At 43.4% G+C, this 23,749-nt stretch overlaps 1 protein-coding gene across 1 annotated transcript; it reads left to right on the top strand.

Moving 5' to 3' along the window:
* Positions 1–4,602: 4,602 nt before the first annotated feature.
* On the top strand, positions 4,603–23,436 carry LOC139278137 (probable G-protein coupled receptor 139). Its single transcript, XM_070896792.1, has 3 exons — positions 4,603–4,618; positions 20,516–20,572; positions 22,532–23,436. Exons 1-3 carry the CDS (start codon positions 4,603–4,605, stop codon positions 23,434–23,436), a joined length of 978 nt encoding a protein of 325 aa, XP_070752893.1.
* The last annotated feature ends 313 nt before the right edge of the window (positions 23,437–23,749 follow it).

Raw genomic sequence — 23,749 nt, 5'->3', positions numbered from 1 at the left:
GAGCTAGGTCTTGGTCCAGTGGCAAGGATTACCCAAGACAACTGGAGACTGTTTTGGGTCGATAATAATAGGCCCAGGTTCGGGATCTGGATGAATGTTACATAAGAGACAAGACAAATTAAGTAAAGATAAAACACCGTTTACTGAGAGAAAAGAAACATAATACAGTATACGAAGAAAAGAGAAGTAAGATAAGATGCAACAAAGCTCACAGCCTTCCGTCCGTCGGGAATTCGCAACGATGGCTGGTCAGGAGCCTTGGGGGTCGCGGCACCGCACGCGAATCATGGTCCAAGGTGAAGTTCAAAGAGCTACTGGACAGTTCCGTTCCTTTATACTATTGAACAAACATGGGTGCATGTGGCTTATGGCCAACTCCTAATCTGTAAGGCCCCAGCTGTTCTTCCACAAAGCATGAGACCTCGAGGCGCCGATCATCCCACAAACAAGATGGTGTGCGCATGAAGGTCTCTCTCTCTCTCTCTCTCTGCATCAACAACATTCCACGAGGCATGAAGCAGAAAACACACTGTAAATGTCGGAATATCATAATTAACCCTATGTGATTAACCCTATACAATACAATCCACCCTTGATATTTAGACATTCGAAGTAATATAATCGAGTTGAAGGCGTAATGCATCAGTTACACGTTGAGTATGCGCAAGCAACGCCTGCAATCTTCACCAAAGAATACATACGAGCAGTAATATCAGTAATAACGCGACGAGTAAAACAACGATAGGATGTATTAACAGCTTCAAAGCGGCGGATGTTTTTGGTGACCATCCGTAAGAGATGTCCCACCAATGGTGTACCGTAAGGTCAGTGACCATTGCCACACTCTGACCAAGGCGCCTTCACTGTAACTCATAGCAACTTGCAGAGTATGAAGAGTACGCCCTCGTTTGCTCAATTCATCAGCGGCCTTTTGGTTATCCTTTCGAAATTGAGCTAAATGAGTTAGGTCTACAATGGGAGGAAGGTTAGTAATGCACAACATTTTTCCATCATCCCAATCGATATGACCTATTAGAATGAAGGTCATATATGGTATATACATCTTTAAAGCAAGCATTTAGAGGATGATCTTTACGGGCGCCGTCAAGATAAATGGGATTGACAGTAGTAATACAAACATGATTCTGTCCGATTTCATGTGAAGTGTTATCATTGTATGGTACAAGTGTCCAAATATATGATCCCACTGTATGCTGTAGGGAGCATGGTTCAAACACAGGTGTGTGCAAAGGACACAGCATACCGAAAGGCCGCACTTGACAATCTTGAGCTTGGTGAGTTCAATTGCTAGCATCAATCCATTCACCCTTGAACTCGGTTACCGACAGATTTCGGCCATACAGGTGGGGAAGCACTATAAGCTGGCACCAAATGTTGTTTTTTGTGATATCGTTTTACCACTTGATAGATGATGTCATATTGCCCCCGTGTTTACTGTTAATAGGACCTGTCCTGGGCCTCCCCAGTACACGTATGCATCACAAGTGAAGCTCCAGTATCCTATAGTGCAGGCTTGCCCGGAAGGACAGGTAAATTTGTCTTCCATACGATCAATCTTAATTAACCTCCACCCTATACAGCCATTACATGCTGTGTTTGAGGATGGAAGTAGCACAGTCACAGTTAACGAGACACAGAGAATTGCCAGCACGAGTTGGTAAGTCGCCATTTTGGGCAGAATTTCTGTGGGAGGAAGCATAAGTATATTAATTCAGCCCCATTCAGTCAATTTACCCTTGTCAACACAGAAATGAATATCTTGACCAGTCAGGAGCGCCCAATAAGTGTTTCCCTCTCCTTTCGCGAAGATTTCCCCTGCTTGTAAGGGTTTCTGGGGGTACTGCACCAACACTTTTCCTCCTTCACAAACTATGTCCTGAGTCTGATTTTCTTTTTCAATAGTAGGGACACTAACTTTGCCTAACATGTGGCTTATGGGAGATCCGCCCCCCCCCGCAATGGTCGGTGATTCAGATTGCGCACTGCTTGTGGTAAGACCTTTAACCACCCTTGCAATGTGTTAGTGGGACTTAATATTTTAATCTTTTGCTTAAGTCGTTCATTCATGCGTTCTATTAACCCTGTGACTTGCGGATAGTAAGGTATGTGAAACATCCATTAGATCCCGTTGTCTACCGCCCACTGTTGCACTGTTTGACCTGTGAAGTGCGACCCATTATCAGACTGTACTTCTGCTGGCTCACCGTAGCATGTGATTAAATTCTCCAATCCTTTAATCAGACTTTGTTGATTCGCTTTAGTCACTGGATAAGCTATCAAAAGTCCAGGATAGGTATCAACAGCAGTGAGCAAATATTGGAACCCTTGTTGCAATGGTAAAGGTCCTACATAATCAACTTGCCATATTTGTGCTGGTTGAGTCCCTCTCTTAATATGGGCACCGGGTTGTCGTCGTAGGGGAAAATGCTTCACCTTTTGACAAATTTCACAGGTGTTTATGATCTGTTTAACACCGTCAGTAGTCAAATGTAACCCCCTATTTCGTGCCCATTGTATCGTACCCTGAATGCCCAAATGTCCAGATTTGTGGTGGGATCATTTGTCTATGCCATATTCTTCCTCTTCCGCCTCTTTGACAGCCTGTACCTGGGCTATATTATAAACGGTGTTATTATGTTCGGAGGTCTTTGAAGTGTTTTTCATGTTAGCGTCCACATGATATACAATTATTTTCATCTTCTGGGCTTTGGACCATATTTGTTCCCATAGTTGCTTTCCCCACTAGTCTTTCCCAGTTATTTGCCAGTTATGTTCATGCCAGTTTTGCAGCCAGCTCGCCATGCCATTGGCTACTGCCCATGACTCAGTATATATGTGTACTTGTTGCTGTTCCTCTTCCAATGCAAGGACTACAGCTGCTAGATCAGCTAGCTGGCTGGCGCCTCCCACGCCCTCATCATGCACAATTGTCTGGGTTTTTGGACAGAAGGCAGTGGCTCGCCATCAGCAAACACCGTTTCGCCAGACCACTGAGTCTTCTTTCAACCAGGCATGGCTACGTTCCTCAGGTGTTAACTGTTCAAAAGACACGCCCCAGGAGATCGGTGACTCTTTGGTTAAACTGACAGACGACTGCGGAAGCTCACTCTCAGCTGTTTGTGGGTATTCAGCCACATGCTCATGTAGTCGGGTGATTCCTTCTTTTCCTTTACTTGCTCTGTCTGCGATACACCATTTCCAGTGCACTATGGAGCTTTGCTGCGCTTGCCCAACCTTGTGTGTCTCATTTTCTGAGAGAGCCCAGGATAATATGGGCAGGTCTGATCTTAAACTGACTTTGTCGTCCCCTGTCTGTCCTTCTGTTTCTGTTAGGGCCCAATAACATGCTAATAATTGTTTCTCAAATGGAGTGTAACGAGTAGCAGCATCTGTCAATTTTCTAGACCAGGACACTAACAGTATACGAGTGCCATGTGGAACCTGCCACAAACTCCATACTGCAGTATCATTGGCAACGGATACCTGTAGCTCAAAAGGCTGCCCAGGCACTCGCGGGGCTAGTGGTAAAGCTTGGGCTACGGCTTCTTTGGCTGCATCAAAAGCCACCTGTTGTTCCTTTCCACACTCGAAGTGGGCCTTTTTTCGTGTTACAGCATACAGCGGTTTTAACAACATCGTGAGGTGAGGTATGTGTCTCCTCCAGTAACCCAGTAGTCCCACAAACTCTTGTGTGTCAGTTTTATTCGTGGGAGGTGGCCATTTCTTGAATTTAATTCTTCACAGGTTCGGGTATCATGCACTCACCCCGAAGCCATTGAATCCCTAGAAGCTGGACAGTCTGGCTAGGGCCCTGCACCTTCTTAGGATTTATCTCCCAGCCCCTGTCTCGCTTGTGTTGGATTAAAGTAGATAGTGCTTCTGACACCACTGCCTCGGTGGGACCCCTTATTAGTACATCATCGATGTAGTGTGCTAGTGAGCCATTATGAGCCAATGTGCACATGTCCAGGTCCCGGCCACCAGTCCGTGGCATAAGGTAGGGCTATGTAGGTAACCTTGAGGTAGGTGTTTAAATGTGTATTGCCTCCCTTCCCAAGTGAATGCAAACTGGTCCTGGGATTCTTTCGCTATTGGAATGGAGAAAAAGGCATTGGCCAGGTCGATGACCGCATACCACTCCGCACCTGCTTCAGACAGCCGCTCTGTTATAGTTACTACATCTGGGACAGCCGTTGCCAGGGGAGGGGCAAATTTGTTCAGTTATCGGTAGTCCAGAGTCATCCTTCAACTTTTGTCACGTTTGTGTCCCTCAGGTATTCGGTACTGTTTAATAGTTACTATACGCAATGGCCGTGGTATTACCATTGGTACCCACTTTTCTTCCCCTGCAATCACAGTGATCGCCTGTATCCCGAATGAGAATCGGCCGAACGAGGTATTGTGTGTGGTTCCCTTTAAAAGGTCCATCCCAAAAATATGTTTCTTTACTGCCAATATTAAGACCGTTAACCAGCGCGGAGGCCCATTTCCCAACGGCATTCTGATAGTTTTTCGGACAGCGGGCGTTTCTGCCCCTCCGAACCCGTTAATCATCATACAGGTCCCTGTGTGTTTCCTAGGATGTCCATGAACAATCGTAAGTTCTGCCCCTGTGTCTAGTAAAGCAACATCACTTTGTATGTTCCCCAACCGCCAATGTATCGTAATCGGAATGTGTGGCCTCAGATCCCCGGGAACTTGGGTTGACGTGGTTCTAACAGGGAGAATTCCTGGATCCCGGCCACATCCTTAGTCGAGGGGATTACTAGCCTTCCACAGCTCTTCTACGTTGGGGTATTGGCTAGCGGGTGGTGGTTTCTCCGCATCCGCAGACTTATCGCTATCCGACTTAGTCTCCCTTAGCTCCCTCCTTTCACCCTGTGTTCCTGGGACACAGTGTTTCTTCCACATGGAATACATCGCTCCTGTTGGGATTCCATCAATTTTTTCCTTGGGGACCCCTGCCTTCAGTAAAGCGGCGAACATGTCCCTCCGCGTAATTCTTTTTTTTGTCGTTCCTGACCCTGTATCTTTCCCAGAGGTCGAACCTTGTCGCTGGTCCCGATGCCCCTCTACCTTAGCCGTTCTCGACTCTCACACACTATCTTATACATCCTCTAACTGTCCTAACAATAGGCAAGTATGCCACACCCACTGCCCTTGGGCTGGTCCCAACAAAGCGAGTAGCGCACCCTCATCATAGGAGGGCCACTCTTCATCAGTTACTGCTCCGCATTGCTGCCGTAAAGAGCTCCTGATCTGGCACCCCATATGGTTGGTGATATAATCCTCCCTGTGTTGCCATATTGCGCAACTATATCGAACACTCCGCCATGGTATTCCAAGGTTTTACCTCCCCTTCCCAATCAACGGCAGAGGGATATTTTTGCCGGGCCCCTATAGTGACCATGTCCTATAGCGAAAGTGTGCCGTGCACATTCCGTACCACTGATATGGTGGTCCATAGTCATAGTCCCCATTTTTGTTAACTGTTCGAGGTTAAGTATTATGCCTGATGCTCCCTGGTCCCAAATCCAGTTTAGCCATTCTGACAATGACTCCCCGGGTTTTTGGCAAAATCGAGACCCTATTTCTTGAAACTCACCAGTGGTGAAGTCACTCACCCCTCTAGTGGTTACCGACTGTTCCCCATCTTGCTGTCTTATTTGTCATAAGGGGTCTAGCTTCCGTGCTCGGAGTGTATGGGGGAGGGACTTTACTTTCCTCCCGTTCCCCCCTCTCTATCTGTCCACTCATATTCTGAGTCAAAGGAGTACCAGATGTCTCTGTCCCAATGAGCCGGATCCCAAGTGGGTCCAGCTAACAATGCACGTACCTTTGACCAATCTATCTGTAATTTCCATCGTATTTTGTACTGTCACCAGACGGCATATTAAAGTTTCTGATTGTTCATTGACTTTATGCGCCCGTTCTTGTGCAGTGCGGACCACTTCAGTCAGGGTCAAGTTTTGACTTTCCAAAACCTTATCAGCTGTTTTTAACTGCAACTTTTCTGCCTCACTTTCCTTAAGTTGTTTACACATCGCCTTTAATACTGTCAACAAAATCCATCCCATTTGTGGGGGACTTCTTTTCTCCTGTCGGAAGCCCACTTCCTCCAGGAGAGACAGTCCCTAGTGGGGTACGGTTCTATCTTTGCTTTTTTCCAATAACTGCATATCCCAATGTTATGGGGGTCCAAACCGGGCTAGCACATTGGCAAGAGAGCCAAAACCCTCATCCCTCGTGCTCCGCCCTGGTACTCTATTCTTCTGTCCCGCAGGAGGAGACTGCTTCTTGTCTTTTCTCTTAGACATTTTACCAGATCCTGCCGACTACGCCAAAATGTATTGGATCGATATTAATAGACCCAGGTTCGGGATCTGGATGAATGTTAAATAAGGGACAAGACAAATGAAGTAAAGATAAAACACCATTTACTGAGAGAAAAGAAACATAATACAGTTTACGAAGAAAAGCGAAATATGATAAGATGCAACAAAGCTATCAGCCTTCGGCCCGTCGGGAACTCCACAACCATGGCTGGTCAGGAGCCTTGGGGGTCCCGGCACTGCTCGCGAATCACGGTCCAAGGTGAAGTTCAAAAAGCTACTGGACAGTTCCGTTCCTTTATACTATTGAACAAACGTGGGTGCATGTGCCTTATGGCCAACACTTAATCTGTAAGGCCCCAGCATGAGACCTCAAGGCGCCGATCGTCCCATAAACAAGACGGTGTGTGCATCAAGGTCTCTCTCTCTCTCTCTCTCTCTCTCTTCATCAAGAACATTCCACGAGGCTTGAAGAAGAAAACACACTGTAAATGTCGGAACATCATAATTAACCCTATGTGATTAACCCTATACAATACAGAGACCTGCTCTTCTGCATGGACCTAGTGCGCACCCATATCGAAGTGTGGGCTGGCCCATGCTACACCTGGGCCCCTAGCCCTGAACTCACGCCTCCCCTGGGCACCGGTCACATCCCTCCTTTATAAAGCACAGGATCGCAAATACCTTTTCAACAGACTCAACAACTTGTTCTATACCTTCAAAGATTTGTGTACAACATCCCCATGTCCTCCTGTTCCTGCACCCCTTTAATATTGTAGCATTAATTTTTCGTTGCTTCTCCTAATCCTCCTTAACAAAATGCTTCGCTTCACACTGCTTTGCATTAAATGTTTTCTGCCATGTATGTGCCCATTTGACCAGTCTCTCTGTGTCTGCCTGAAGTCTGTTGCTATCCTCCTCACTGTTACTATATTTCCAAGCTTTGTGTCATCTGTAAACTTTGAAATTATACTCCCTACACCTGACGTATATGAAAAATAGCAGTGGCCCTAATACCAACTCCATGGGGACATCACTGTATACTTATAATTGCGGATTAATCTATGAACGTGGTTAGTGTAAACAATTGGAGAATGCTTTATCGACCTGATTAGTGCTTACAATTGCAGAATGATCTATAGATCCGGTTTGTGATAACAATTGGAGAAATATATATAGACCTGCTTAGTGTTAATAACTGGTGAATGTTATATGGGCTTTGCTAGTGCTAAGAATTGGAGAATGATCCATATAACTGGTTAGTGCTACCCATTGGAGAATGATATATGTACCCGGCAAATGTTAACAATTGGAGAATGATCTATGGATCCATGTTAGGGATATGAAGTGGAGTTTCATCTTTAGACTTGGATAGTGGCTATAAAATGGAGACTTATTCGTGGACCTGAGTATTGCAATGAAATTGAGTCATATTGAGTGATAAACAAAATGCCGAATTATTACCAAACAGAAAGCTGTCTCCTGGAGACAGTGACTGAATACAGAGTCAAATGAAGGGTGGGACCGATTAGGGATCAACACTGAATCGTCTTGTGGAATCTGAGGCCAGGGCTGAGATACAAAATTAAACTTTTCATCTGTGTTCCCTTTAAGAAAGGAATGCTGCCAATGTGACAGGGAAGGAGAAGAGGGTAGAGACATTGGATAGCATATATATATAAAGAGGAGATACTTATATGGTTCTCCAATTGTTAGCCTTTACCGGTTCCATACAATAATCTCCAGTTATGAGCACCTACTAGGGCTATAGTTCAATCCCGAATTTTTAACTTTAGTCAGATCCATATATCCTTCTTCAATTGTTAACACCAACCAAGTCCAAAATCATTCTACAATTGTTAACAATAACCAGGTCCATAGAACATTGTCCAATTGTTAGCAGTAACCAGGACTAAGGTTCATTCTACAATTGTTAGCATTAAACACGTTTATAGATCATGTTCCAATAAGTATCACGAACCAGGTCTCGAAATCATTCTCCAATTGTTCGCACTAACCAGGTCCATAGATAATTCACCAAATGTTAACACTAACCAGGAACATAGAGCATTCTCCACTTATAAGTTCTTACCAGGTCTATAGGTAATTCTCCAGTTGTTACTACTAACCCGTTCGATACAACGTTCTTCAATTGTAATTTGGTTAAAACTCTCCCGGATATTGGATCATTCTCCAATTGTTAGACCTAACCAGTTACATAGATCAATTGTTAGCTCGAAACAGGTCCATAGTACAATCTACAATTTATTAGCACTAACCAGGTCTATAGACCATTATCCAATTGTTAGCATTAAACAAGATCAATAGAAACATCTCCAAATGTTAAATCTAACCAGGTCTATAGATCATGCTCCCATAGTTTCATAGGTTCTCAGAAAATTCACCAATTGTCAACCCCAGGTAAATATATAGTTCTCCAATTCTTAGCACTAACCAGGTCTATAGATCATTCTCCAATTGTTAACACTACCAGGTCCACAGAATATTCTACAATGGTTAACAGTAACCCTGTTGATGGATGTTTCCCCAATTGTTAGCACATAGCAGGTCTATAAATCTTTGTAGATTTGTTAGCACCAACAAGGTACTTAGATCACTCTTCAATGATTATCACGACCTGGGTCCACAGAATATTCTCCAATGCTTAACATTAACCAGGGCCATAGACCATTCACCAATTGTAAACATTGCCAGGTCTATAGACAATTCTCCAATTGTTAGCACGAACCAGAACTATAGATCATTCTCCAATTGTTAACTTGAACTGGATCGATAGATCATGCTGATATTGTTAGCTTGAACAAGGTCTGTTGATAATTCTCCAATTGTTACCACTAACCAGATCATTCTCCAATTGTTAGCACTAAAAACATATAAAGTTTGTGCTACAATTGTTAGCATAACCAGGTTTATAGATCATTCTCCAATAGTTATCACGAACCAGGTCTATTAATCATTCTCCAATTAATCGCACTAACCTGATCCATAGAAAATTCATCACGTTAATACTAACCAATGCCATAGATCATTCTCTAATTATTAACAATAACTAGGTCCTGAGAATATTCTCCAATGTTTAGCACTTACCAGGTCGACAGACCATTTTCCGATTGTCAGCAGCAACCAGATTGACACATCAATCTTCAATTGCTTGAACTAACCATGTCCATAGATCATTTTCTAATTGTTAACACGAACCAGTTCTATAGATCATGCTACAATTGATAACATTTACCACATCTATAGCGCATTCTCCAAATGTTAACACTAACCTCATCCATAGATCATTCTCCAGTTATTATCAATAACCAGGTCCATAGATCATTCTACAATGGTTAACACTGAGCAGTTGCTTAGATAATTCTCCAATAGTCAACACAAGGTAAATAGATAATTCTCCAATTGTTAACACTCGGCAGGTCCATAATTCATTCTCCAATTGTTAGCCCTAAACAGGTCTATATCATTCTCCAATTGTCTGTAATAACCAGTCCATAGTTGATTCTCCAATTGTTAGCACTTACCAAGTTTATAGTTCATTCTGCAAGTGTTCGCACTGACCAGGTCTATAGATCATTTTCCAATTGTTAGCACTAACCAGGTCTATTGATCATTCTGCAATTGTTAATGGGAAGCAGGTCCTTTATCATTCTCCAATTGTTCACACGAACAAGGTTCCGAGATCAGTCCACAATTAATATCCCTACCCAGGTCCATATAATATTCCCCAATTGTTAACACTAACCAGATCTGTAGATCATTGACCAATTATTAGCATTACCCACGTTCCTGGATCATTCTCCAATTATTAGAAATTGCCTGTTGCATAGATCATTCACCAATTGTTAATAAGAACCAGTTTCATAGTTCAGTCTCCAATGATTGACACTAAGCAGATCTATAGATCAATCTCCAATTTAAAAACAAATATTTGATCGGGGAATGTGAGTGTCGCTGGCAAGGCCACTATTTATTGCCCTTGAGAAGGTTGTGGAGAGCCACCTTCTTGAACCAGTACAGTCCATGTAGTTATTTTACTCTCATACTGCTATTCAGGAGGAAGTTACAGGTTTTTGATCCAGCGACGGTCGGTGAAGGAACGGAATTATGCTTCTAAATAAGGATTGTGTGTGACTTGGAGGGGAATGTGGAGGTGGTGGAGTTCCCATGTTCTTGTTGCCCATGTCCTCCTAGGTGGTATAAGTCTTGCATTTGGGAGCTGCTGCTGAAGATGTCTCGGTGATTTGCTGCAGTGCATCTTGTAGATGGTACACACTGCAGCCACGGTAATTCAGTGATGGAGGGAGTGGACGGTTAAAGTGTTGGATGGGGTGCCAATCAAGCGGGCTGCTTTGTCCAGGATGATGTCGAACTTCTTGAGTGTTGTTGGAGCTGCACTCCTCCAGGGAAGTGGAAAGTATTTCATCATACTCCTGACTTGTGCCTTGAAGGTGGTAGAAAGTCCTTGGGGAGTCAGGAGGTGAGACACTCACCACAGAATACCTAGCCTCTGACCGGCTCTTGTTGCCACAGTATCTTTGTGGCTGGTCCAGTTAAGTTTCTGGACAATGATGACCCCAGGAAGTTGGTGGTGGGAGATTCGGCGATGGTAATGACATTGAATGTTGAGGGGCGATGGTTAGACTGTCCCTTGCTGGAGACTTCATTGCCTCGCACTTCATTGTGGCACGGATGATATTTGCCACTTATCAGCCCAAGCCTGAATGTTGTCCAGGTCTTGCTGCATGCGGGTATGGATTGCTCCATTATCTGAGGAGTTACGAATGGAACTGAACACTGTGCCGTCATCAGCGAACATCCTCACTTCTGAACCTATCATGGAGGGCAATTCATTGATGAAGCAACATAAAATGGTTGGGCCTATGACATTGCCCTGAGCAACTCTGCAGCGATGTCCTGGGGCTGCGATGATTGACCTCCAACCACCACAACCATCTTCCTTTGTGCTAGGTATGTCTCCAGCCAGTGGAGGCTTTTCCCTCTGATTCCGATTGAATTAAGTTTTACTAGGGCTCCTTGCTTCCACACTCAGTCATATGCTGCCTTGATGTTATTTGCAGTCACTCTCACCTCGTCTCTAGAATTCAGCTGTATTATCCATGTTTGGACGAATGCTATAAAAGTTCTGGAGCTGAGTGGCCCTGGCGGATCTCAAACTGGGCATCAGTGAGCAGCTTATTGGTGAGTAAGTGCTGCTTGAAAGCACGGTTGATGAAACCTTCCATTACTTTGCTGATGATTGAGAGTAGACTGATGGGGCAGTAATTGGCTGGATTGGATTTGTCCTGCTTTTTGTGGACAGACCATACCTGGGCAGTTTTCCACATTGTCGCATCGATGCCAGTATTCGATCTGCGTTGGAACAGCTTCGCTAGAGGCACAGCTAGTTGTGTAGCACAAGTCTTTAGCACCACAGCCGGAATGTTGTTGGGGCTCAGAGCCTTTTATTTTTCCAGTGCTTATGTCTCTTGATATCACGTGGAGTGAATCGAATTGGTTGAAGACGGGCTTTCTTGAGGGTGGGGACATCAGGAGGAGGCTGATATCCATTCGGCATTTCTGGCTGAAGATGGTTGTGAACACTTCAGCCTTTTCTTTTGCACTCACATGCCGGGCTCTGCCATCATTGAGGATGGGGATATTCATGGAGCATCCTCCTCCGGTTAATTGTTTAATGGTCCACCACCATTAATGACTGGATGTGGCAGGATACAGCACATTAATCTGAGCTGTTGGTTGTTGGACCGCTTAGCCTTGTCTATAGTATGCTGCAATAACTGTTTAGCATGCATGTAGTCCTGTGTTGCAGCTTCCTCAGGTTGGCACCTCATTTTCTGGTTTGCCTTGTGCTGCTCCTGGCATGCTCTTCTACTTTCTTCATTGAACCAGGGTTGGTCCCCTGGCTTGATGGTAATGGTAGATTGAGGGATATGCTGGGCCATGTGTTTACAGGTTGTGGTGCAATACAGTTCTGCTGCTGCTGATGGCCCACAGCGCCTCATGGATGCCCAGTTTTGAGCTGCTAGGTCAGTTCTGAAACTGTCCCAATTATCACGGTGGTAATGCCACAGAGCATGATGGATGGTGTCCTCCATGTGAAGACGGAACTTCATCTCCACAGTGACTGTGTGCTGTTTACTGCTACCAATGCTATCATGGACAGATGCATCTGCGACAGGTAGATTGGTGAGGATGAGGTCAAGTAGGTTTTTCGCTCGTGTTAGTTCTTTCATCACCTGCTGCAGGCCCAGTCTGGCAGCTATGTCTTTCAGGTCTCAGCCAGCTTTGTCAGTAGTGCTGCTGCCGCGCCACTCTTGGTGATGGACATTGAAGTCCTCCACTCAGAATAAATTCTATGCCCTTGCTACTCTAAGTGCTCCTTCCAAGTGGTATTCAACATGGAGGAGTACTGAATCATCAGCTGTGTGAGGGCGGTAGCTTATAATCTGCAGGTTTCCTTGCCGATTTTTGATGTGAAGCCTTGAGACTTCATGCTGTCAAAAGTCAATGCTAAGGTCTCCAAAGGCCATTCCCTCCCAACTGTATACCACTGTGCCGCCACCCCGTGTGTGTCTGTTCTGCCGGTGGGACAGGACATACAGAGGGATGGTGGTGGATGATTATGGGACATTGGCTGAAAGGTACGATACTGTGAGTATGACTACATCAGGCTGTTGCTTGACTGGTTTGTGGGACAGCTCTCCCAATTTTGGCACAAGTCCCCAGATGTTGGTAAGAATGAATTTGCGGTGTCGATTGTGCTAGGTGTGATTTGCCGAGGTCGATGCCAGGGAGTCCATCTGGATTTATACTCTCTCTTGTTTTTCTTAGCGGTTGTGTACAGCTGACTGGCTTGCTAGGCCATTTCAGAGGGCGGTTAAGAGTCAGCCATGTTGCAGTGTATTTAGAGTCACATATAAGCCGGACCGGGTAAGTACGGCAGTTCGCTGGAGGATATTATTGAAACAGATGAGTTTTTAGGATAATCCGGTATTTTCATGGTCACTATTCCCAACAATAGCTTTTTTAATATTCCATAATGATTAATTAACTGAAGTTAAGCTCCCAGCTGCCGTGGTCGGTTTTGAACTCGTGTCTCTCGATCATTAGTCCAGTCATCTTGATTATCAGTCCGGCGATTTTATAACTACGCTACCGTTACCAGGTTCATTGTTCATCCTCCAATTGTTCGAACTAAGCGGGTCCATAGTTCATTCTCCAATGGCTAACACTAACCAGGTCAATAGATCATTCTTCACTTCTTAACACAAACCAGTTTCATAGATCATTCTCCAATTACTTGCACTAACCAGGTCTATTGACCAATCTCCAATGGTTAACATTAAAAACATTCTTAGATATTTCTCCAATTGTCCACAACATCTAAATAGATAATTCTCCATTTTTTAGCAATAACCAGGTCTATAGATCAATCTCCGATTGCTAGCACTAAGCCGGTCCAGAGATCATTGTCAAATTGTTAACGCAAACTTGATTCATAGATCATTCTCCAATTGTTAACACCAACCAGATCCATAGATCATTCTGCAATTTTTCACACGAGCAACATTCCTAGATCAGTGTACAATTCTTATCCCTAGCCAGGTCCATAATGTATTTCCCAATTGTGAACACTAACCAGGTCTATAGATCATTCTCCAATGGTTAACACTAATCTGGTTCTTAGAAACTTCTGCAATTCTCAACACCAGATAAATGGATTATTCTCCAATTGTTAGCATAAACCACATTCTTAGATCATTGTCCCATTGTTAGCACTAACCAGATCTACAGATCATTTTCCAATTGTTAAATTGAACCAGGTCTATAGATCATGCACCAATTGATAACACATACCACATCTATAGATCATTCTCCAATTGTTAGCACTAACCATGTCCATAGATGCTTCCCCAATTGTTAGCACATAGCAGGTCTATAAAGCTTTCTCCAATTATAGCATGAACAAGGATCTTAGATCATTCTTCAATTGTTATCACTACCCTGGTCCACGGAATGTTAGCACTAACCAGGTCTATAGATAATTCCCAAATTATCACCACTAACCTGGTTCATAGATCACTCTCCAATTGTAAACAAGTTCTATAGACAATTGTCCAATTGTTAGCTATAACCAGAACGATAGATCATTCTCCAATAGGTAACTCTAACCAGGTCTATGGACCATATTGAAAATGTTAGCACGAACTATGTATTTAGATCATTCCCCAATTATTAGCACATATCAAGTCCACAGATCATTCACCAATTATTAACAGTAACCAGGTCCATAGATCATTCTCAAATTTAAACACTAACCAGGTCCTTTGAATAATCTACAATGGTTAACACTTACCAGTTCGAGAGATGATTCTCCGTTTGTTAGCAGTTACCAGGTTGAAACAACATTCTTCAATTTTAAGCACTAAGCAGGTCCATAGATCATTCTCCAATTGTTAACACTACACAGGTCCACAGAATATTCTACAGTGGTTAACACGAACCAGGTCTATAGTTCATTCTCTAATAGTTTGCACTAACTAGATCCCTCCATCATTCTCCAATTGTTTACACTAACCAGCTCCACAGCTATTTCTACAATTGTCAGCACTCACCAGAGCCATAGATCATTGTCCAACTGTTGATACTAACAAGGTCTAAAGAGTGTTCTAAAATTGTTCGCATTAACCAGGTTTATAGACCATTCTGTAATTATTCACACTACAAGGGTTAGAAATCATTCTCCAATTCTAAACAAGAAAAATCTCAGTAGAACAAACTATTATTTTTACCATTGACCAGGCCCATAATTCATTCTCCAATTGTTATCAATAACCAAGTCAATAGGTCATTCTACAATTGTTAGCACTAACCTGGTCTAAAGATAATTCCCCAATTGTCTGCACTAACCAGGTCCGTAGTCCATTCTCCAATTTTTAGAAATAACCAAGCCTATTGTTCATTATCCAATTGTTCACACTCATCTAGTCTCTATATAATTCTTCAATTGTTAGCATTTACCAGCTCTACGGATCATTCTCCAATTGGTAACACTAATCAGGTCTATACAGATACTTCTCCAATTGTTAACACTAACCAGGTCCATAGGTTATTTTCCAATTGTTAACATTAACCAGCTGCATAGATAACTCTCCATTTGACAACATTAACCAGATCCATAAAATATTCTCAATTTGTTAGCACGAACCAGGCCCAGAGAGCATTCTCCAATTATTAGCATTAACCACTTCGTTCGAACTTCCCCAATTGTTAACTCTGTGCAGCTCTGCAGATTGTTCCCCAATCGTTAGCTCAAACCAGGTCTATAGATCATTGTCCAATTGATGGCAGTAACCAGGCATAAATATTGTTCCACAATTGTTGGCAGTAACCAGGTTCATGGACCATTCTGCAATTGTTCACACGAATCATGTTCATAATTCATTCTCCAATTGTTATCATTAACCAGGTCAAAAGATCATCCTCCAATTTTTAGCATTAACCACTTTTATAGAACTTTTTCTCATTGTTAACTCTAACCAGTTGTACAGATCATTCTGCAATACTTAGCTCAAAACAGGTCTATAGATAATTATCTAATTGTTATCACTAACCAGGTCCAAAGGAAATTATACAATTGTTAACAAGAACGTGGACCATAGACCATTCACCATAGATCATTCTCCAAGTATTTACACTATCCAGGTCTACAGATCATTCTCCATTTGTAAGCACTAACCAGGTCCATACTTCATTCTCCAATTGTTAGGAGTAACCTAGTTCATAGACCATTCACCAATTGTATGCAATAACCAGGTCCATAGATCAATCTCCAATTGTCAGCACTAACCAGCTCCATACTTCATTCTCCAATTGGCAGCACTAACCAGAACCATAGAATATTTACCGATCGCTATCATTATCCAGGCCCATAGATCATCCTCCAATTTTCTGCTAGAACAGGTCCATAGATCATTCTACAATCGTTAGCACTTACCAGGGCTCTCGATCATTCTCCAATTGTTCACATTAACCAGGTCCGTAGATCATTCTTCAATTGTTAACACGAGCAGGTTCATAGACCGTTATATATTGTTAAAACTAACCAGGTCCATAATCCATTCAACAATTTTTAGCACTAACCAGGTTTAAAGATCATTCTCCAATTGCCAGCACTAACCAGGTTCATAAATTACTCTCCAATTGTTAGCACTAAAGAAATCCACAGATCATTTTCCACTTGATAGTACTGACCAGGTCTATAGATGATGCTCCAATTGTTAATGCTAACGATGTCTATCGACCACTCTCAATTGATAGCATTAAGCACGTCCATAGAACGTTTCACAATTGTTAACTCTAACCCGTGCTACACATCATTCTCCAATATTTAGCTCAAACCAGGTTCATAGATCACACTCCAATTGTTAACACTAACCAGGTCTATAGTTCATTGCCTAATTGTTAGCACTGATCATGTCTATAGATAATTCACTAATTGTTAGCACTAACCAGGTCTATAGATCATGCTGCAATTCTTAGCACAGATCATGTCTGCAGCTCATTGTCCAATTGTTGGCACTAACTGGGCTGTAGATCATGCTCTAATAGTTAGCACTAACCAGGTCTAAAGATCGTTCTACAATTTTTCTGGTGCATCGTTCATTCTCCAACTGTTCACATTTATCAGCCCCACAGAACATTCTCCAATATTAAGCGCTAACCATTTCGAGAGAACAGTTTCCAATTGTTAGCACGAACCAGGTCCGTAGAATATTCACCAACCATTAGAAGTAACCACGTCCATAGATCTTTCTCCAATTGGTAACAGTAACCAGACCAAAAAATCATTCTCAAATTTATAACACTATGCGGGTCTATAGCTCATTCTCCAAGTGTTAAAACTAACCATGTCTATAGATCATTCTCCATTTTTTTTGCACTAACCAGATTAAAAGGGCTGGGGCATCGTGGTATTGATTAAATAAACTATTAAAGCTGTGAGAAGGGATAATATGTCAGAGGGATCATCAAATGAGGCCATATAGATCGAACTGAAAATAAAAAATGGTCGATCACACTGCTGGGCTTGTATTATAGAGTCCCAAACGGTGGAATGGAGTTAGAGGAGCAAATATGTAGGCAAATTGCTGTGAAGTCCAAGAACCATAGGGCAGTAATAGTAAGGGATATGCTAATAGTAAGTAAATATGCTAATATTGATTGGGACAAATATAGTGTTAAGGGTATAGAGCATGCAGAATTTTTAAAATGCATTCAAGAGAACATTTTTAATCAGTATGTAACAAACCCAACACGAGAGGACGCGGTTTTGGCTTTAATTTTGGGGAATGAGATCACATGGCTCCAATTGGGGTGGAGTGTAGATTGTTTTTTTAGCAAGGGGTGTCGCAGTTGTGTGCGGTAGACTAGTTGGGCTGGGTGCTCTTCACGTTTCCGCCATTGTTCACTATTCATAGGTTTATATGTATTCTTCAGAGCTGCTAACCAAGGGCCCTCTTTTTTGTCGGGCGTGGACACGATGGGATGAAATAGCCTCCTTCTGCGCTGTAGATTGCTATGTTTCTAAAGATCATTCTCGAACTGTTTGCACTAACCATATCGATAAATCATTACACAATTGCTAAAACAGGCCAGTTCAATAGATCATTCTCCCATTGTTAACACTAAACATATCCATAGAGCATTATCCATTTGTTAGTGTTAACCACTTCTATAGAACGTTCTCCAATTGTTAGATCTAATCAGGTCTACAGCTCATTCTTCAGCAGTTAGCCGAAACTAGGTCGAGATCATTCTCCAATTGTTAGCACTAACGATATCTATAGACCATTATTAGTATTCACCAGTTCTACAGATCATTCTCCAATATTTAGCTCTAACCACGTCTAGACGGTGACAAATCCCATTGCGGTAATTACAGAGGAGTTTCATTGCTGTCTGCAACAATGAAAGTCATCACAAGAATGTTTCTCAATCGCCTTCTCCCAGTGATTGAAGAGCTCCTCCCAGATTCACGATGCGAATTCCACCCAGTAAGGGGCACAATGGACATGGCAGTCAACGTGTGTCAAATTCAAAGACAATGCAGGGAGCAGTATCAACCTCTGTACATGGCTTTCTTTGACCTCACAAAAGCCTTTGACACTGTCAACCCAGAGAGATTATGGAGTGCCCTCCATAAATTCGGCTGTGCTCAAAAGTCCATCATGATCCTCTGCCTGCTCCACCATGATATTCTAGCCATGATCCTGAATAACGGATTCACCAGAGACCCAATACACATGCGGTCCAGGGACAAGCATGGTTGTATCATTGCACCAACGCTCTTCTCGATCTTCCTTGCAGCAATGCTCCATCTCACCCTGAATAAGCTCCCCACAGGAATGAAGCTTATCTATAGAACGAACAGGAAGCTGTTCAACCTCTGTCACATACAGTCCATATCCAAGGTCGTCCTACACTCTGTCTTTGAATTACAGTATGCAGATGACGTTTGCATTTGCGCACACTCGGAGGTTGAACTCCAGACCATCGTCAACACCTTCATCATAGCGTACGATAGAATGGGCATTGCACTAAACACTCCTAATACAAAGATGCTGCACCAACTGTCCCTGTCACACAGCACTGCCGCCCGATTATCAGGATCCATGACGAGGCCTTGCACAACCTGAAACATATAACATAGCTCGGGAGCCTACTGTCAACAAGGGCAGACGTCGAATACGAAGTCCAACACTGCCTTCAGTGTGTCAGTGCAGCCTTCCGTCGGCTGAGGAAGGTTGTGTTTGAAGACCAGGACCTCAAACCCATAACGAAGCTCATGGTCTACAGGGCAGTAGTGATACCCGCCCTCCTATAAGCTTCAAAAGCATGGAATATGTACAGCAGATCCCTTAAACCACTGAAGAAGTATCACCAACGATGCCTCTGCAAGATCCTGCAAAATCATTGGCAGGATGGGCACATATCGCTCATGCCAACATCCCCAGCATCGAAGCATTGACCGCACTCGATCAGCTCCGATGGACGGGCCATATCGTCTGCATTCTGGATGCTAGACTCCAAAAACAAGTGCTCTACTCGGAGCTCTGATTCAGCAAGTGAGCCCCAGGTAGGCAGAGGAAACACTTCATGGACACCCACAAAGACTCCTTGAAAAAGTGCAACATCCCCACTGCCACCAAGGAATCCCTGGCCCAAAGTGGAAGAGAAGCATCCGGGAAGGCATTGAACACATCAAGTCTCTTTGCTGGGAGCTCGTGCAAGCCAATCGCACACAGCATCAGGAGGGCATGCAGCCTTCCCAACCACCTTCACTAAGGAAGACACAAATAACCTTCTGTAAATACTAGGTGACCGAGGGTCTAGTGAGAAGGTGGAACTGAAGGAAATCCTTATTAGTCAGCAAATTATGATCGGGAAATTGATGGCATTAAAGTCCGATAAATCCCCAGGGCCTGATACTCTGCATCCCAGAGTACTTAAGGAAGTGGTCCTAGAAATAGTGGATGCATTGGTGTTCATTTTCCAACATTCTATTGACTCTGGATCAGTACCTATGGCCTGGAGGGTAGCTAATGTTATGCCACTTTTTAAAAAAGGAGGGAGAGCAAAAACAGGGAATTACGGAGCGGTTAGCATGACATCGGTTTGCGGAAAATGTTGGAATCAATTATTAAAGTAATAATAGCAGCGCATTTGGAAAGTAGTGACAGGATCGGTCAAAGTCATGAAAGGGAAATAATGCTTCATGAATCTTCAAGAATTTTTGGAGGATGTACATAGTAGAGTGAACAAGGGAGAACCAGTGGATGTGGTATAGTTGGACGTTCAAAAGGCTTTTGACAAGGTCCCACACAAGAGATTAGTGAGCAAATTTAAAGCACATGGTATTGGGGATAATGTATTGATGTGGATAGAGAACTGGTTGGCAGACAGGAAGCAAAGAGTAGGAACAAACGAGTCCTTTTCAGAATGGCAGGCAGTGACTAGTGGGATACTGCAAGGGTCAGTGCTGGGCCCACAGCTAGTTACAATATACATTCATGATTTGTACGAAGGAATTGAACGTGATATCTCCAAACTTGCAGATGACACTAAGCTGGGTGGCAGTCTGTGCTGTGAGGAAGATGCTAAGAGGCTGCAAGGTGACTTGGACAGATTAGGTGAGTGGGCAAATGCATGGCAGATGCCGTATAATGTCGATAAATGTGAGGTAATCAACTTTGGTGGCAAAAACAGAAAGACAGAATATTATCTGAATTACGACAGATTAGGAAAAGGGGAGGTGCCACGAGACCTGGGTGTCAAGGTACATCAGTCATTGAAAGTTGGCATGCAGGTACAGCAGGCAGTGACGAAGGCAAATGGCATGTTGGCCTTTGTAGCGAGAGGATTTGAGTGTAGGAGCAGGGAGGTCTTAATGCCGTTGTACAGGGCCTTGGTGAGGCCACACCTTGAATATTGTGTGCAGTTTTGTTCTCCCAATCTGAGGAAGAACATTCTTGCTATTGAGGTAGTGCAGCGAATGTTTACCAGAATGATTCCCGGGAAGGCAGGACTGACATATGAAGAAAGATTGGATCGACTAGGATTATATTCACTGGAATTTAGAAGAATGAGAAGGGATCTCATGGAAACATATACAATTCTGACGGGAGTGGAGAGGTTAGATGCAGGATGCTGGGGAAATCCAGAAGCAGGGATCAATGACGAAGGATAAGGGGCAAGCCATTTAGGACCGAGATGAGGAGAAACTTCTTCACTCAGAGAATTGTGAGCCTGTGGAATTCTCTACAACAGAGCGTTGTTGAGGCCAGTTCGTTAGATATATTCAAAAGGAAGTTAGATGTGGTCCTTACTGCTAAAGAGATAAAGGGGTATGGAGAGAAAGCAGGAGTGAGGTACTGAGGTGAATGATCAGCCATGATCATAGTGAATGGTGGTGCAGGCTTGAAGGGATGAATGGCCTACTCCCGCACCTATTGTTCTATCCCTCAAACTACCATCTGCCAAACCCTTGAGAGAGACTGTAGGTCCCGCATTGGACTCAGCAATCACCTGGTCATCCTCCACTCCGTGGGATTGCTCAAGAAGAGAAGACCACACTCCCATTTTCACCACTAACCGATTATTCTCCAATTGTTATCAGTAAACAGGTCTGGAGATCATTCTCCAATTGTTCAAACTAACTAGGAGCACTGATACTGCTCCAATTTTTAAAACTAAGCTGTCCAATTGTTAACACTAACCAGATCAACAGATCAATCCACAATTGTTGGTAATAACCAGGTCTAAAGATCAGTCTCTAACTGTTTATCCTTACCAGGTCTGAAAATCATTATACAATTGTTAGGACTAACCAGGTCTATAGATCATTCTCTATTCCATAGTACTTGGATATGTCTCCATTTGAAAGCACTGTATCAGTCGGTGGTCAGTCTACAGTTGCTCAGAATGCCTACATCAGGAGATCAGATTCCACTCCTTAGCACTCTCTAGTTCGACAGATCAGTTTGTATTTCAAAGCACAGCCCAAGTCCAGAGATCGTTCACAATTTGACAAAACTGCCTATATTTGGGTTTCAGTCTCTAATTGTTAGCACTGCCCAGGTCCAGAGATCGGTTGCAATTTCATAGCAGTTGTCAATTCCGTGCATCATTCTCTTTCTGATAACAGTGTCCAGGAACAGAGGTCAATCTCCATTTGATAGAACTGTCCATTTCTGGGATAAAACACCATTTATTTGCACGGACTAGGCCCAGATATAAGTTCTCATTTGATTGCACTGTCCAATTCCCCAGCTCAGTCCACGTTTGAGAGCACTGCCCAAGTCGATAGATCTTTCACCATATGACAACAATGCCCCAGTCTGGTATCAGTCTCCAATTGGTGGCACTGTTCATGTCCAGAGATCACCCTCCACTTGAAAACACAGTCCAGTTCCATTGATCAGTCTCCATTTACTAGCAATCTCCAGGTCTGGGAATCAATCTCTATTTGCAGAATGCAGTAAGGACATTATAAATCCCACTCAAAATCATGTCCAATCTGTGTTGCCAATCTGATGAGTATTATCTGATACTTTTGTTGTGATTTCTCACAGTTAACCTGCTGGTGATCCTGATCTTGTCCCGAGGAAGGTGTGGTCTGTCCGGATGTATCACCTGTCACCTGGTGGCGATGGCGTCAGCTGATCTAAGTGTTATTCTCACTGACGTGATACTGAAGCAGATTATCCCCCTTTATTCCACGGACTCATTCACGAACAATATTACCCTGTGTGGTCTCATTGACTGCCTCACTCATGCAGCCACAGACTGTTCTTTCTGGGTCACAGTCGCTTTCACCTGTGATCGATTTGTGGCCATTTGTTGCCAGAAACTGAAAACTAAATATTGCACTTGGAGAACTGCAGTGTTGGTAATCACAACAGTGTGTGTGCTGAGCTCTTTGAAGAACATCCCTTGGTATTTTCGATATGAAGCTGTGTATTTCTTTAGCACGCCGTGGTTCTGCATGGTGAAGTTCAGCTACTATACCTCACCCCTGTGGAAAGCATTTGACTTCTTACATCGAGTGACAACCCCACTGCTCCCGTTCATTCTGATTCTGCTCCTCAATGGCCTAACTGTCAGATATATTTTATTGGCGAGTAGAGCCCACAGGAGACTGCGGGGGAACGGTGATCGGGAGAATCACAAGGATACAGAGATGGAGAATCGCAGGAAGTCTATCATCCTGCTCTTCAGTATATCTGCAAGCTTCATACTGCTGTGGATGACACAAGCTGTTTACACCATCCATGAACGAATTATATTGAATCAGTTCCTTCATATCTTTCTCAAAGAGCGTCTTCCGTACATCATTAGATTCATCGCGTCAATGCTACAACTCCTCAGTTCCTGCAGCAACACTTGCATTTACGTTGTGACCCAGAGCAAAGTCAGAGAGGAGTTGAAGAATGTCGTCACTTACCCCTTTGTTCTGATTGTCCAGTTAGTTACCTAACAGTGAGAGCTGACCACTTTCCTGAACTCAAACTGATTCTGTTTCACATTATATCCTATTAAGCCCATCCTGGCTTGTACAGGGATGACAAAACATCACTGAAACTGTCATGTATGTGGAACATGTATACTAAGTGCATAGTCACATAAGGTGTGCCAGCAGAGGGCACTGCGGCAGGAGATCTGAGGGTGACCTGCAATGGTGTGCAGGGCCCAGTATAAAAGGCTGCCCACCATGCTTGTGCCTCACTCTGGAGTTACAATAAATGGGACTAAGGTCACAACAGCTCAAGTACAACACTGGAGTTCGTGGA

The sequence above is a fragment of the Pristiophorus japonicus genome, chromosome 13 (genome assembly GCF_044704955.1).
Source record: "Pristiophorus japonicus isolate sPriJap1 chromosome 13, sPriJap1.hap1, whole genome shotgun sequence".
Taxonomy (NCBI): domain Eukaryota; kingdom Metazoa; phylum Chordata; class Chondrichthyes; family Pristiophoridae; genus Pristiophorus; species Pristiophorus japonicus.
The sequence above is the reverse complement of the archived record's forward strand: the minus strand, read 5'-3'. Positions and strand labels throughout refer to the sequence as shown.

Excerpts from the sequence above, each read along its gene's own strand:
- LOC139278137 (XM_070896792.1), top strand. Across the intron at positions 20,573-22,531 it reads AGATGCTAAGAGGCTGCAAG|TTAACCTGCTGGTGATCCTG; the intron begins GTGACTTGGACA and ends GATTTCTCACAG.